The sequence below is a fragment of the Triturus cristatus genome, chromosome 10, assembly GCF_964204655.1.
Source record: "Triturus cristatus chromosome 10, aTriCri1.1, whole genome shotgun sequence".
In the NCBI taxonomy this organism is placed as follows: domain Eukaryota; kingdom Metazoa; phylum Chordata; class Amphibia; order Caudata; family Salamandridae; genus Triturus; species Triturus cristatus.
Genome location: NC_140593.1, coordinates 65,646,162 through 65,663,757, shown reverse-complemented (window position 1 = coordinate 65,663,757; position 17,596 = coordinate 65,646,162). Strand labels below are relative to the sequence as shown.

Genomic DNA, 17,596 nt, shown 5'->3' with positions numbered 1-17,596 from the left:
TGGGGGTAGGGCTCTGTACAGACCTCCAAACTCTAGAATCCCCTTGCAAGGGGGTTGGGCTCTGTAAAGACAGCCAAAATCTAGAATCCCCTTGGCAAGGGTGGTAGGGCTCTCTACAGACACCAAACTCTGGAATCATCGCAGAAGGTAGGGTAGGGCTCTGTAGAGACCTCCAAATTCCAGAGTCATCTCACAATGGGGTAAGGCTCTGTACAGACCACCAAACTCTAGAATCCCCTCACAAGGAGGGTAGAGCTCTATACAGACCACCAAACTCTAGAATCCTCACACAAGGGGGGAAGGGCTTTGCCCAGACCTCCAAAATCTAGAAACCCCTCACAAGAACATGAGGGCTCTGTACAGACCTCCAAACTCTAGAATCCCCTCACAATGGGTAGGGCTCTGTATAGACCACCAAACTCTAGAATCCCCTCACAAGGGGCTTAGGGCTCTGTACAGACCGCCAAACTCTAGAATCCCCGCACAAGGTGGGGTAGGGCTCTATACAGACCACCAACCTCTAGAATCCCCTCTGAAGGTCGGGTAGGGTTCTGTTCAGACCTTCAAATTCCAGAATAACCTCACAATGGGGTAGGGCTCTGTACAGACCATCAAACTCTATAATCCCCTCACAAAGGGTTTAGACCTCTGTACAGACCTCCAGACTCTGCAATCCCCTCACAAGGTGGGGTAGGGCTCTGTACAGACCTCCAAACCCTAGAATCCCCTCGCAAGGGGCAGTGCTCTGTAGAGACCACCAAGCTCTAGTATACCCTTGCAAGGGGAGTAGGGCTCTGTACAGACCTCCAAACTCTGGACTCCCTCACAGACGACTTAGGGCTCTGTACACACCTCCAAACTCTAGAATCACCTCACAATGGGGTAGGGCTCTGTACAGACCTCCAAACTCTAGAATCACCTCACAGTGGGGTAGGGCTCTGAACAGACCTCCAAACTCTAGAATCACCTCACTAGGGGGGTAGGGCTCTGTACAGACAACACAACTCAAGAATCCTTTTACAAGGTGGGGTAGGGCTCTGTACAGACCACCAAATTCTAGAATCCCCATACAAGGTGGGGTAGGGCTCTGTGCAGGCCACCCAACTCTAAAATCCCCTCACAAGGTGGGGTAGGGCTCTGTACAAACCTCCAAACTCCAGAATCCCCTCACAAGGGGAAAGGGCTCTGTACAGACCTCCAAACTCTAGATTCGCCTCACAAGGGCAGTAGGGCTATGTACAGACCTCCATACTCCAGAATCCCTTCATGAGGGGGTAGGGCTCTGTACAGACCTCAAAACACTGGGATCCCCTCATAAGGGGGTAGAGCTCTATACAGACCACCAAACTCTAGAATCCTCACACAAGGGGGGAAGGGCTTTGTCCAGACCTCCAAAATCTAGAAACCCCTCACAAGAACATGAGGGCTCTGTACAGACCTTCAAACTCTAGAATCCCCTCACAATGGGTAGGGCTCTGTATAGACCACCAAACTCTAGAATCCCCTCACAAGGGGCTTAGGGCTCTGTACAGACCGCCAAACTCTAGAATCCCCGTACAAGGTGGGGTAGGGCTCTATACAGACCACCAACCTCTAGAATCCCCTCTGAAGGTCGGGTAGGGTTCTGTTCAGACCTTCAAATTCCAGAATAACCTCACAATGGGGAAGGGCTCTGTACAGACCACCAAACTCTATAATCCCCTCACAAAGGGTTCAGACCTCTGTACAGACCTCCAGACTCTGCAATCCCCTCACAAGGTGGGGTGGGGCTCTGTACAGACCTCCAAACCCTAGAATCCCCTCGCAAGGGGCAGTGCTCTGTAGAGACCACCAAGCTCTAGTATACCCTTGCAAGGGGAGTAGGGCTCTGTACAGACCTCCAAACTCTGGACTCCCTCACAGACGACTTAGGGCTCTGTACACACCTCCAAACTCTAGAATCACCTCACAATGGAGTAGGGCTCTGTACAGACCTCCAAACTCTAGAATCACCTCACAATGGGGTAGGGCTCTGTACAGACCTCCAAACTCTAGAATCACCTCACTAGGGGGGTAGGGCTCTGTACAGACAACACAACTCAAGAATCCTTTTACAAGGTGGGGTAGGGCTCTGTACAGACCACCAAATTCTAGAATCCCCATACAAGGTGGGGTAGGGCTCTGTGCAGACCACCCAACTCTAAAATCCCCTCACGAGGTGGGGTAGGGCTCTGTACAAACCTCCAAACTCCAGAATCCCCTCACAAGGGGAAAGGGCTCTGTACAGACCTCCAAACTCTAGATTCGCCTCACAAGGGCAGTAGGGCTATGTACAGACCTCCATACTCCAGAATCCCTTCATGTGGGGGTAGGGCTCTGTACAGACCTCAAAACACTGGGATCCCCTCATAAGGGGGTAAGGCTCTGTACAGACAACCAAACTCTAGAATCCCCTTGCAAGGGGTAGGGCTCTGTTCAGACCTCCAAACTCTAGAATCCCCTCACAAGAATGGTAGGGCTTTGTACAGACCTCCAAACTCTAGAATACCTTCACAAGGTGGGGTAGGGCTCTGAACACACCTCCAAACTCTAGAATCACCTCACAAGGGGGGTAGGGCTCTGTACAGACCACCAAACTCTAGAATCCCCATACAAGGTGGGGTAGGGCTCTGTACAGACCTTCAAACTCTAGAATCCCCTCACAATGGGGAAGGGCTCTGTACAGACCTCCAAACTCTAGAATGACCTCACAAGGGGGGTATGTTTCTGTCCAGAACTCCAAACTCTAGAATCCCCTCACAATGGGGGTAGGGCTCTGTACAGACCTCCAAACTCCAGAAACCCTTCACAAGGGAGTAGGGCTCTGTCCCGACCTCCAAACTCTAGAATCACCTCACAAGGGGGGCAGGGCTCTGTACAGACCTCCAAACTCTAGAATCCTCACACAAGGGAGTTAGGGCTCTGTACAGAGCACCAAACTCTAGAATCCTCACACAAGGGAGTTACGGCTCTGTACAGACCACCAAACTCTAGAATCCTCACACAAGGGGCTTAGGACTCTGTACAGACCTCCAAACTCTAGAATCCCCTCACAATGGGGAAGGGCTCTCTACAGACCTCCAGACTCTAGAATGACCTCACAAGGGGGGTATGTTTCTGTCCAGAGCTCTAAACTCTAGAATCCCCTCACAATGGGGGTAGGGCTCTGTACAGACCTCCAAACTCTAGAATCCACTCAGAATGGGGGTAGGGCTCTGTACAGACCTCCAAATTCTAGAATCCCCTCGAAAGGGGGTAGGGCTCTGTAAAGACAGCCGAACTCTAGAATCCCCTTGGCAAGGGGGGTAGGGCTCTCTACAGACACCAAACTCTGGAATCATCGCAGAAGGTAGGGTAGGGGTCTATAGAGACCTCCAAATTCCAGAGTCACCTCACAATAGGGTAAGGCTCTGTACAGACCACCAAACTCTAGAATCCACTCACAATGGGGGAGGACTCTGTACAGACCACCAAACTCTAGAATCCCCATACAAGGTGGGGTAGGGCTCTGTACAGACCACCAAACTCTAGAATCCTCACACAAGGGAGGTAGGGCTCTGTACAGACCACCAAACTCTAGAATCCCCTCACAAGGGGCTTAGGACTCTGTACAGAAATCCAAACTCTAGAATTCCCTCACAAGGGGTGTATATTTCTGTCCAGAACTCCAAACTCTAGAATCCCTTCACAATGGGTGTATGGTTCTGTACAGACCTCCAAACACTGGGATCCCCTCATAAGGGGGTAAGGCTCTGTACAGACCACCAAACTCTAGAATCCCCTCGCAAGGGGTAGGGCTCTGTTCAGACCTCCAAACTCTAGAATCCCCTCACAAGAATGGTAGGGCTCTGTACAGACCTCCAAACTCTAGAACCCCCTCAAAAGGTGGGGTAGGGCTCTGTACAGACCTCCAAACTCTAGAATCACCTCACAAGGGGGGTAGGGCTCTGTACAGACCACCAAACTCTAGAATCCCCATACAAGGTGGGGTAAGGCTCTGTACAGACCACCAAACTCTAGAATCCTCACACAAGGGAGTTACTGCTCTGTACAGACCTCCAAACTCTAGAATCCCCTCACAATGGGGAAGAGCTCTGTACATACCTCCAAACTCTAGAATGACCTCACAAGGGGGGTATGTTTCTGTCCAGAACTCCAAACTCTAGAATCCCCTCACAATGGGGGTAGGGCTCTGTACACACCTCCAAACTCCTGAAACCCCTCACAAGGGAGTAGGGCTCTGTCCAGACCTCCAAACTCTAGAATCACCTCACAAGGGGGGTAGGGCTCTGTACAGACCTCCAAACTCTAGAATCCTCACACAAGGGAGTTAGGGCTCTGTACAGACCACCAAACTCTAGAATCCCCATACAAGGTGGGGTAAGGCTCTGTACAGACCACCAAACTCTAGAATCCTCACACAAGGGAGTTACGGCTCTGTACAGACCTCCAAACTCTAGAATCCCCTCACAATGGGGGTAGGGCTCTGTACAGACCTCCAAATTCTAGAATCCTCACACAAGGGAGTAGGGCTCTGTCCAGACCTCCAAACTCTAGAATCCTCACACAAGGGGGGAAGGACTTTGCCCAGACCTCCAAAATCTAGAAACCCCTCACAAGAACATGAGGGCTCTGTACAGACCTCCAAACTCTAGAATCCCCTCACAATGGGTAGGGCTCTGTATAGACAACCAAACTCTAGAATCCCCTCATAAGGGCCTAGGGCTCTGTACAGACCGCCAAACTCTAGAATCCCCTTACAAGGTGGGGTAGGGCTCTATACAGACCACCAACCTCTAGAATCCCCTCAGAAGGTGGGGTAGGGTTCTGTTCAGACCTCCAATTTCCAGAATAACCTCACAATGGGGTAGGGCTCTGTACAGACCACCAAACTCTAAAATCCCCTCACAAAGGGTTTAGACCTCTGTACAGACCTCCAGACTCTGCAATCCCCTCACAAGGTGGGGTAGGGCTCTGTACAGACCTCCAAACCCTAGAATCCCCTCGCAAGGGGCAGTGCTCTGTAGAGACCACCAAACTCTAGAATACCCTTGCAAGGGGAGTAGGGCTCTGTACAGACCTCCAAACTCTGGACTCCCCTCACAGAAGACTTAGGGCTCTGTACACACCTCCAAACTCTAGAATCACCTCACAACGGGTAGGGCTCTGGACAGACCTCCAAACTCTAGTATCACCTCCCAATAGGGTAGGGCTCTGTACAGACCACACAACTCAAGAATCCTTTTACAAGGTGGGGTAGGGCTCTGTCCAGACCACCAAATTCTAGAATCCCCATACAAGGTGGGGTAGGGCTCTGTGCAGACCACCCAACTCTACAATCCCCTCACAAGGTGGGGTAGGGCTCTGTACAGACCTCAAAACTCCAGAATCCCCTCACAAGGGGAAAGGGCTCTGTACAGACCTCCAAACTCTAGATTCGCCTCACAAGGGCAGTATGGCTATGTACAGACCTCCAAACTCCAGAATCCCTTCATGAGGGGGTACGGCTCTGTACAGACCTCCAAACACTGGGATCCCCTCATAAGGGGGTAAGGCTCTGTACAGACCACCAAACTCTAGAATCCCCTCGCAAGGGTAGGGCTCTGTTCAGACCTCCAAACGCTAGAATCCCCTCACAAGAATGGTAGGGCTCTGTACAAACCTCCAAACTCTAGAATCACCTCACAAAGGGTGGTAGGGCTCCGTACAGACCACCAAACTCTAGAATTCCCATACAAGGTGGGGTAGGGCTCTGTACAGACCACCAAACTCTAGAATCCTCACACATGGGAGTTAGAGCTATGTACAGACCACCAAACTCTAGAATCCCCTCACAATGGGGAAGGGCTCTGTACAGACCTCCAAACCCCAGAAACCCTTCACAAGAGAGTAGGGCTCTGACCAGACCTCCAAACTCTAGAATCACCTCACAAGGGGAGTAGGGCTCTGTCCAGACCTCCAAACTCTAGAATCACCTCACAAGGGGCTTAGGGCTCTGTACAGACCGCCAAACTCTAGAATCCCCTTACAAGGTGGGGTAGGGCTCTATACAGACCACCAACCTTTAGAATCCCCTCAGAAGGTGGGGTAGGGTTCTGTTCAGACCCTCCAAATTCCAGAATAACCTCACAATGGGGTAGGGCTCTGTACAGACCACCAAACTCTAGAATCCCCTCACAAAGGGTTTAGACCTCTGTACAGACCTCCAGACTCTGCAATCCCCTCACAAGGTGGGGTAGGGCTCTGTACAGACCTCCAAAACCTTGAATCCCCTCGCAAGGGGCAGTGCTCTGTAGAGACCACCAAACTCTAGAATACCCTTGCAAGGGGAGTAGGGCTCTGTACAGACCTCCAAACTCTGGACTCCCCTCACAGAAGACTTAGGGCTCTGTACACACATCCAAACTCTAGAATCACCTCACAATGGGGTAGGGCTGTGTACAGACCTCCAAACTCTAGTATCACCTCCCAATGGGGTAGGGCTCTGTACAGACCTCCAAACTCTAGAATCACCTCACAAGGGGGGTAGGGCTCTGTACCGACCACACAACTCAAGAATCCTTTTACAAGGTGGGGTAGGGCTCTGTCCAGACCACCAAATTCTAGAATCCCCATACAAGGTGGGGTAGGGCTCTGTGCAGACCACCCAACTCTACAATCCCCTCACAAGGTGGGGTAGGGCTCTGTACAGACCTCCAAACTCTAGAATCCCCTCACAAGGGGAAAGGGCTCTGTACAGACCTCCAAACTCTAGATTCGCCTCACAAGGGCAGTAGGGCTATGTACAGACCTCCAAACTCCAGAATCCCTTCATGAGGGGGTACGGCTCTGTACAGACCTCCAAACACTGGGATCCCCTAATAAGGGGGTAAGGCTCTGTACAGACCACCAAACTCTAGAATCCCCTCGCAAGGGGTAGGGCTCTGTTCAGACCTCCAAACTCTAGAATCCCCTCACAAGAATGGTAGGGCTCTGTACAGACCTCCAAACTCTAGAATCACCTCACAAGGGGGGTAGGGCTCTGTACAGACCACCAAACTCTAGAATCCCCATACAAGGTGGGGTAGGGCTCTGTACAGACCACCAAACTCTAGAATCCTCACACAAGGGAGGTAGAGCTCTGTACAGACCACCAAACTCTAGAATCCCCTCACAAGGAGCTTAGGACTCTGTACAGACCTTCAAACTCTAGAATCCCCTCACAATGGGGAAGGGCTCTGTACAGACCTCCAAACTCTAGAATTACCTCACAAGGGGGGTATGTTTTTGTCCAGAACTCCAAACTCTAGAATCCCCTCACAATGGGGGTAGGGCTCTGTACAGACCTCCAAACTCCAGAAACCCTTCACAAGGGAGTAGGGCTCTGTTCAGACCTCCAAACTCTAGAATCACCTCACAAGGGGGGTAGGGCTCTGTACCGACCTCCAAACTCTAGAATCCTCACACAAGGGAGTTAGGGCTCTGTACAGACCACCAAACTCTAGAAACCCCATACAAGGTGGGGTAAGGCTCTGTACAGACCACAAACTCTAGAATCCTCACACAAGGGAGTTACGGCTCTGTACAGACCACCAAACTCTAGAATCCCCTCACAAGGGGCTTAGGACTCTGTACAGACCTCCAAACTCTAGAATCCCCTCACAATGGGGAAGGGCTCTGTACAGACCTCCAGACTCTAGAATGACCTTACAAGGAGGGTATGTTTCTGTCCAGAACTCCAAACTCTAGAATCCCCTCACAGTGGGGGTAGGGCTCTGTACAGACCTCCAAACTCTAGAATCCCCTCAGAATGGGGGTAGGGCTCTGTACAGGCCTCCAAACTCTAGAATACCCTCCCAGAATGGTTGGGCTCTGTACAGACCTCCAAACTCTAGAATCCCCTCACAAGGTGGGGTAGGGCTCTGTACAGACCTCCAAACTCTAGAATCACCTCACAGGGGGGGTATGGCTCTGTACAGACCATCAAACTCTAGAATCCCTATACAAGGTGGGGTAGGGCTCTGTACAGACCACCAAACTCTAGAATCCTCACACAAGGGAGGTAGAGCTCTGTACAGACCACCAAACTCTAGAATCCCCTCACAAGGGGCTTAGGACTCTGTACAGACCTTCAAACTTTAGAATCCCCTCACAATGGGGAAGGGCTCTGTACAGACCTCCAAACTCTAGAATGACCTCACAAGGGGGGAATGTTTCTGTCCAGAACTCCAAACTCTAGAATCCCCTCACAATGGGGGTAGGGCTCTGTACAGACCTCCAAACTTCAGAAACCCTTCACAAGGGAGTAGGGCATTGTCCAGAACTCCAAACTCTAGAATCACCTCACAAGGGGGGTAGGGCTCTCTACAGACCTCCAAATTCTAGAATCCTCACACAAGGGAGTTAGGGCTCTATACAGACCTTCAAACTCTAGAATCCCCTCGCAAGGGGGTAGGGCTCTGTAAAGACAGCCAAACTCTAGAATCCCCTTGGCAAGGGGGGTAGGGCTCTCTACAGACTCCAAACTCTGGAATCATCGCAGAAGGTAGGGCAGGGCTCTGTAGAGACCTCCAAATTCCAGAGTCACCTCACAATGGGGTAAGGCTCTGTACAGACCACCAAACTCTAGAATCCCCTCACAAGGAGGGTAGAGCTCTATACAGACCACCAAACTCTAGAATCCTCACACAAGGGGGGAAGGGCTCTGTACAGACCTCCAAACTCTAGAATGACCTCACAAGGGGGGTATGTTTCTGTCCAGGGATCCAAACTCTAGAATCCACTCACAATGGGGGTAAGGCTCTGTACAGACCTCCAAACTCCAGAAACCCCTCACAAGGGAGTAGGGCTCTGTCCAGACCTCCAAACTCTAGAAGCACCTCACAAGGGGGGTAGGGCTCTGTACAGACCTCCAAACTCTAGAATCCACTCACAATGGGGAAGGGCTCTGTACAGACCACCAAACTCTAGAATCCCCATACAAGATGGGGTAGGGCTCTGTACAGACCACCAAACTCTAGAATCCTCACACAAGGGGCTTAGGACTCTGTACAGACCTTCAAACTCTAGAATCCCCTCACAATGGGGAAGGGCTCTGTACAGACCTCCAAACTCTAGAATGACCTCACAAGGGGGGTATGTTTCTGTCCAGAACTCCAAATTCTAGAATCCCCTCACAATGGGGGTAGGGCTCTGTACAGACCTTCAAACTCCAGAAACCCCTCACAAGGGAGTAGGGCTCTGTCCAGACCTCCAAACTCTAGAATCACCTCTCAAGGGGGTAGGGCTCTGTACAGACCTCCAAACTCTAGAATCCTCACACAAGGGAGTTAGGGCTCTGTACAGACCACCAAACTCTAGAATCCCCATACAGGGTGGGGTAAGGCTCTGTACAGACCATCAAACTCTAGAAACCTCACACAAGGGAGTTACAGCTCTGTACAGACCACCAAACTCTAGAATCCCCTCACAAGGGGCTTAGGACTCTGTACAGACCTCCAAACTCTAGAATCCCCTCACAATGGGGAATGGCTCTGCTCAGACCTCCAAACTCTAGAATGACCTCACAAGGGTGGTATGTTTCTGTCCAGAACTCCAAACTCTAGAATCCCCTCACAATGGGGGTAGGGCTCTGTACAGACCTCCAAACTCTAGAATCCCCTCACAAGGGGGTAGGGCTCTGTAAAGACAGCCAAACTCTAGAATCCCCTTGGCTAGGGGGGTAGGGCTCTCTACAGACACCAAACTCTGGAATCATCGCAGAAGGTAGGGTAGGGCTCTGTAGAGACCTCCAAATTCCAGAGTCACCTCATAATGGGGTAAGGCTCTGTACAGACCACCAAACTCCAGAATCCCCTCACAAGGAGGGTAGAGATCTATACAGACCACCAAACTTTAGAATCCTCACACAAGGGGGGAAGGGCTCTGTACAGACCTCCAAACTCTAGAATGGCCTCACAAGGGTGGTATGTTTCTGTCCAGAACTCCAAACTCTAGGATCCACTCACAATGGGGATAGGGTTCTGTACTGACCTCCAAACTCCAGAAACCCCTCACAAGGGAGTAGGGCTCTGTCCAGACCTCCAAACTCTAGAATCACCTCAGAATGGGGGTAGGGCTCTGTACAGACCTCCAAACTCTAGAATCCACTCACAATGGGGAATGGCTCTGTACAGACCTCCAAACTCTAGATTCCCCATACAAGCTGGGGTAGGGCTCTGTACAGACCACCAAACTCTAGAATCCACACACAAGGGGGGTAGGGCTCTGTACAGACCAACACACTCTAGAATCCCCTCACAATGGGGAAGGGCTCTGTACAGACCACCAAACTCTAGAATGACCTCACAAGGGGGTATATTTCTGTCCAGAACTCCAAACTCTAGAATCCCCTCACAATGGGGGTAGGGCTCTGTACAGACCTCCAAACTCTGGAATCCCCTCACAATGGGGGTAGGGCTCTGTCCAGACCTCCAAATTCTATAATCTACTTACAAGGTGGGTTAGGGCTCTATACAGACCACCAAACTCTAGAATCCTTACACAAGGGGGGTAGGGCTCTGTACAGACTACCAAAATCTCGAATCACCTCACAATAGGGTAGGGCTCTGTCCAGACCTCCAAACTCCAGAATCCCCTCACATGGGGCTTAGGGTTCTGTACAGACAACCAAAATCTAGAATCACCTCACAAGGGGAAGGGCTCTGTACATACCTCCAAAGTCTAGAATCCCCTCACAAGGGTCTTAGGGCTCTGTACATACCTTCAAACTCTAGAATACCCTCACAAGGGGTGTAGGCCTCTGTACAGACCTCCAGACACTGGAATCCCCTCACAAGGTGGGGTAGGGCTCTGTCCAGACCTCCAAACTCTAGAATCCCTCACGAAGGTTAGTGCTCTGTGCAGACCACCAAACTCTAGAATACCCTCGAAAGGGGTGTAGGGCTCTGTACAGACCTCCAAACTCTGGAATCCCTTCACAAGGATTGTAGGGCTCTGTACAGACCTCCAAACTCTAGAATACCATCACAAGGAGGGTAGGGCTCTTTACAGACCACCAAACCCTAGAATCCCCTCACGAGGTGGGGTAGGGATCTGTACAGACCTCCAAACTCTAGAATCCCCTCGCAAGGGGGTAGGGCTCTGTACAGACAGCCAAACCGTAGAATCCCCTCACGAGGTGGGGTAGGGCTCTCTACAGACCACCAAACTCTGGAATCCCCTCACAAGGGAGTAGGGCTCTGTCCAGACCTCCAAACTCTAGAATCACCTCTCAAGGGAGTTAGGGCTCTGTACAGACCATCAAACTCTAGAATCCCCTCATAAGGGGGTAAGGCTCTGTACAGACCATCAAACTCTAGAAACCTCACACAAGGGAGTTACAGCTCTGTACAGACCACCATACTCTAGAATCCCCTCACAAGGGGGGTATGTTTCTGTCCAGAACTCCAAACTCTAGAATCCCCTTGGCAAGGGGGGTAGGGCTCTCTACAGACACCAAACTCTGGAATCATCGCAGAAGGTAGGGTAGGGCTCTGTAGAGACCTCCAAATTCCAGAGTCACCTCATAATGGGGTAAGGCTCTGTACAGACCACCAAACTCTAGAATCCCCTCACAAGGAGGGTAGAGATCTATACAGACCACCAAACTCTAGAATCCTCACACAAGGGGGGAAGGGCTCTGTACAGACCTCCAAACTCTAGAATGGCCTCACAAGGGTGGTATGTTTCTGTCCAGAACTCCAAACTCTAGAATCACCTCAGAATGCGGGTAGGGCTCTGTACAGACCTCCAAACTCTAGAATCCCCATACAAGCTGGGGTAGGGCTCTGTACAGACCACCAAACTCTAGAATCCACACACAAGGGGGGTAGGGCTCTGTACAGACATCCAAACTCTAGAATCCACACACAAGGGGGGTAGGGCTCTGTACAGACATCCAAACTCTAGAATCCCCTCACAATGGGGGTAGGGCTCTGTACAGACCTCCAAACTCTAGAATCCCCTCGCAAGGGGGTAGGGCTCTGTACAGACAGCCAAACTCTAGAATCCCCTTGGCAAGGGGGGTAGGGCTCTCTACAGACCACCAAACTCTGGAATCCCCTCACAAGGGGGGGTAGGGCTCTGTCCAGACCTCCAAATTCTATAATCTACTTACAAGGTGGGTTAGGGCTCTATACAGACCACCAAACTCTAGAATCCTTACACAAGGGGGGTAGGGCTCTGTACAGACTACCAAAATCTCGAATCACCTCACAATAGGGTAGGGCTCTGTCCAGACCTCCAAACTCCAGAATCCCCTCACATGGGGCTTAGGGTTCTGTACAGACAACCAAAATCTAAAATCACCTCACAAGGGGAAGGGCTCTGTACATACCTCCAAAGTCTAGAATCCCCTCACAAGGGTCTTAGGGCTCTGTACATACCTTCAAACTCTAGAATACCCTCACAAGGGGTGTAGGCCTCTGTACAGACCTCCAGACACTGGAATCCCCTCACAAGGTGGGGTAGGGCTCTGTCCAGACCTCCAAACTCTAGAATCCCTCACGAAGGTTAGTGCTCTGTACAGACCACCAAACTCTAGAATACCCTCAAAAGGGGTGTAGGGCTCTGTACAGACCTCCAAACTCTGGAATCACCTCACAAGGGGGGTAGGGCTCTGTACAGACCACCAAACTCTAGAATACCCTCAAAAGGGGTGTAGGGCTCTGTACAGACCTCCAAACTCTGGAATCCCTTCACAAGGATTGTAAGGCTCTGTACAGACCACAAAACTCCAGAATCCCCTCGCAAGGGGTGTAGGGCTCTGTACAGACCTTCAAACTCTAGAATACCATCACAAGGAGGGTAGGGCTCTTTACAGACCACCAAACCCTAGAATCTCCTCACGAGGTGGGGTAGGGATCTGTACAGACCTCCAAACTCTAGAATCCCCTCGCAAGGGGGTAGGGCTCTGCACAGACAGCCAAACCCTAGAATCCCCTTGGCAAGGGGGGTAGGGCTCTCTACAGACCACCAAACTCTGGAATCCCCTCACAAGGGGGGTAGGGCTCTGTACAGACCTCCAAATTCTATAATCCACTTACAAGGTGGGTTAGGGCTCTGTACAGACCTCCAGGGGGGTAGGACACAAGCCATGAATCCAGCCTAAAGAGCGCCCTGTGTCTGTCTGATGGCCACTGTTGTCCTTCTCTGGTCCTGATGCTGCGTCCTGTGATGTCACAAGGTCACACCTTTGAATTCGGAAGCCTTCATTTATGGGGATTTGGCGTAGGGCAGCGCAGCAAGTCACCTGGCTGCACTGCCCTACACCAAAGTGAAAAGGCAGGAATGCACCGTAATTATCCATTGCACCTCACCTTGGGAGATGTAAGGTTTTGACGCATCCCCAGGTTTACATGGTTTTGTAAATCTGGGAACGTGTGAAATGCATGGTTGTTGTGTGGGAACACCCACTGCAATGGCCATGAATCGCATCCCGAATGCAGAGAAAGGTGACGCAGCGACTTGCGCTGGCTTCCCTTACTCCGTTTCTGTGAGGCCACTCAAAGCCATGCAAAGTGGCTTTGCCTCGTCTCATAAATATGATTTCAAGGTTTGGCTGCAGAAGCGTCACAAAAAGTGATGCTCTGGAGGCACATGGAGCTCATACATATGCAAATGGTTGCTGCACTTCGTTCATAGATGTGTCCCCCTGGGCACAGCGTTAATCGAATCAAAGTTTTGAAATATTTGAGGCGACTCGTGGTTGATTGGATTTCAATTCATGTATTTATTCATACATTGTGAATTTCCGCAATAAATGGTTAATCTTTGTTATTTTTTTATCCAGAAATTTTCTCGCTGTAACAGGAATTTTTTGTTGTCGCGTCCTTTTTTTTGTACCACTTCGAGGATCAGGAATCGGAGTTGACAAATGTTATGTTGGTTTTCGTGAAAGTGTTGAGCCACTGTTGATTTGAGTTGTTTAGTACGAAAGAACCAACAGAATATTATACAAAAATACCACTGTGCACAGTTGTTCATGATACTTACATTCTTACCATAGGACTAATCCCTGACGAAGGGTATTTATACCCGGAATGCATTGGATAAGAAAGTCCACAAAATACAATAACAAAGATTAACCATTTATTGCGGAAATTCACAATGTATGAATAAATACATGAATTGAAATCCAATCAACTACGAGTCGCCTCAAATATTTCAAAACTTCGATTCGATTAACGCTGTACACAGGGGGACACATCTATGAACGAAGTGCAGCAACCAATTGTATTGACAACACTTTGAATGAAAACGCCGCCCCAGGAGCACGCATAAAAAGTTCAGAAAGATCAGCAACTACGATAACAAAATAAACAAGGTAGTAGCGCGTATTCATATCCGCTCATACCTATGCCCCTGAGTGGGTCAGTGGTTACGTGCGGAAGCTGCCCAGGGGATCAGCCGCTGACATCATCCGATGGGTGGTGCACTATTCTACCTACCCCTCATCCTATTCTGTGCACCCTGAAAAGTGTCAATAAATATCCATACATGTACCTGCCTGCTTCCAGTGGAGTACTAAGGTGCTGATACCCTCTGCTGTGCATACACCAGCCTGTGGGAGTCACTATACCATATGTGACGTCTCTGCTATGTCGAGCATGGCTGCCAGAGCTGTGTGTGCTGCAGGGTGGGTCTGCTGTCTATGCATCCCTTTTCCACCCGCCAGACCATAAGAAGGATTTCTTCTGTTGAGTGCATTGGTTGTAAGCTCAGTGGATAATGAGGGATCGCTCTCCTGTTAAATGGACCAGCCCAGTGATTCCCAATCTGTGCACCGCAGCTCCCTGGTGCACAGTCAAAACTAGCGAGGGGAGCCGCGCACCAAGCACTTTAAAGTTGAAGGGCTTGTTGGCCTCAGTTAAACACATTAGACTTACATGCATGATATCGATGATTTGTAAGTGGCATGCCTAAAGCTGGAAACGTAGTGCTTAACTGATGGCATGTCGAGGGAGATGATCTCCATATTTCACTGGATCCCCACATTCCATCACTCCCAAAGTAAGCACAAGACGCCTGATTTATTTTTAAAGACGTGTTGATAGTTTAGTTTTTTCCAAATGCATTTTAAACCAATGCAAGTTATCTGGAAAGTAAAGTTGTCCTGTCTCTCAAACACACTAAGTGTTATTAAGTATTGACATGTGTACTTGAACCATAGGTACTTCCAGCACACATTTCTTCCAGTATACACACATTTCCAGATAGGCCTGCTCTCTCCATAAGCACAGGGAAGTAAAACACCATATATGGCATAATGCCAACATTTGGAAGCAAGAAAGAGGGACGTTAAAAAAAAGAAAATCTGAGGAATGTATTTGGCTTGCATTGAATTGGAGGCAATTTTAGGGAGGAGACAGCTCAAAAAAAAGCTGCATTTGGTTTACGAAATAGTGCGTCACCCTGCTGAGACAGGTGTGTCGGCACGCATGACATGGGTAGAAATGGAAGTGCATGCAAATATTCTTCAAGCGCAGAAACACTTTGGGCAGTGGGGCCTACATGTATAGGGGTGCTATCTAGCACTGTAAGTGGGATAATGAGAGGGTTCTCTAAAAAATGCATGGGCAAAGAAGTGTAACTAGTAATATTTTATTAGAGTGCCGCCTGAATAATATGAAACACCCTGTGTGTATGATTGTATGATGTATGATGTATAATACTTTCATCAGCTTCATTCCAATTATTTTCAGGGAGAAAAATGGAAGTACTCCCGAAGCCGGGCTACATACCCCCCCCCCCCCCCCCAAAAAAAAGTAACATAGTGGGGAGCCATGGCCAATAGGTCAAGGGAGCCGTGGGTCAAAGAAGTTTGGAAACCACTGGACCAGCCTGTAAGTTCAGTGCAGCAGAAGAGAGACGGGATACCCTAGCTATCGCTCTTTGACATTTATGTCACCAAAGGCCACACAGAATGTAGTCTTAATATGTCAGATCATTCATCAGTATAACGACAAGGCTATGCTTGTTTATCCTGCATGCATTGCTGTTGTTTGTAATCTTGTGACCTCAGCTCAGAAACTTACCCTGAGTGACAGCTCCAGGTTTTCTGCCCCCCATGTGGATAGACCAGTATTGTAGCCTCCAAGGTTCTGAAAGTAGTGTCTGTCCACTGCTAGGACACCCCCGGGTGCCACGGGGCTCCTAGGCAGAGGAGAAATTACAAGCAGTCAGCCTTTCAGTGTTAAAGGAATCAAAGGGGCATTGTCTCTAGAACAGCAGCCTAGATTCTGGTACCCAGACTGACAGATGGAGGAAAGATGCCCCACAGTGGAGCCATAAGTGGGGGTCGGCATCAGCAGAATGCCATGAACCGCCTCTCAAAGACCCCCCTTGGGGAAACAAGAAGAACATATAACACACCTTCCTTCTTTCAAAGTTCGAGACCACACAAATAGACTGCTGCGGACAGCCAATCATCAGGTAACATTGTTCTGGAGGGAATCTGAGCTCTGGGAAGGTCTTGACAAGGTCAGCAACAGTGCTAAGGTTGGGAGAACTAAGAGTAGAGTCAGAGAAACCAGATACTTTGGTTGGAGGCAAATACATCTCAGAACTGGTGCTGGTAACTTCAGGAGCATCCATGTGAGAGGCACATATCATCAGAGAATACTTCACTTGCTTTGTCTTGGAAACATGGTGCATTACTTTACGTCCTCCTCAGACTCCAACTCTTACCACCCTGAGTGATCACTCTACCTTTATTGACCCTTAGTACTTTGATGGGTTTAGAAAATTCACTCTTGCCCTTATCCACATACCTAGACGAACAAATTCTCACCAAGTCACCTACAGAAATATGTGCATCAGCTACTTTTTGCAGTGAATACTAACAGCTTTTTGCACAGCTTGTTTGGCCAACACTTTGGAATTGACCTACATTGTGGTTAAACCCAGGGACACTCTGCTTAGATTTGGAGAACTTGGCTTTGAGCCACCAGGGACATATCAAGGATGAGTGTGGCCTACCTTTCAACAACTGGAAAGGCATTAGCCAGTCAGGTTTTAGAGCCAACTTCAGCACAGAAACTGCCTTGCTGGAGATGGCCGAGATGGTCAAAACCACGCTGGATAGGGGTGGGAGCGCAGTTCTAGTGCTGCTTGATTTCTCCGCGGCCTTCGATACCGTCCCTCACAAGCTTTTATTGCAAAGACTGGAGAGTGGCGGGCTTGGAGGCCTGGTTCTGAAATTGATGAGATCCTTGCTACGTAATCGCTCTCAAACAGTGTGGACACCCCCCTTTTCAGCTGAAATTCCCTCCTTGAATGTGGGGGTTCCGCAGGGATCTATCCTTAGTCCCACGCTATTTAATTTGTACATCGCCCCTCTCGCCCTTCTCGCTGAAAAGCATGGTGATAAAATAGTGTCATATCTGGACGACACTCAGTTGTTGTTCGCTAGTGAGAAGGGCTCGGAGTTTGATGGGGACTGTATAAAAAACTGCCTCGGGGAGATTTTTGCATGGTTTAATGACAACCAATTAAAGTGTAACTCCGATAAATCGGAGATCATCTTTTTTGGCTCCCAAACCCATGAAGCTTGGCTTTC

General features: G+C 49.7%; 1 protein-coding gene across 1 annotated transcript in view; it reads right to left on the bottom strand.

The window, feature by feature from the left end:
• Positions 1-17,596, bottom strand: part of GALNT15 (polypeptide N-acetylgalactosaminyltransferase 15) — a 143,706-nt gene that overhangs the window by 45,661 nt on the left and 80,449 nt on the right. The window contains exon 5 of the mRNA XM_085630980.1: positions 16,074-16,191. Coding sequence (XP_085487106.1) covers positions 16,074-16,191 — 118 coding nt within the window. The remainder of the gene's footprint in view (positions 1-16,073; positions 16,192-17,596) is intronic.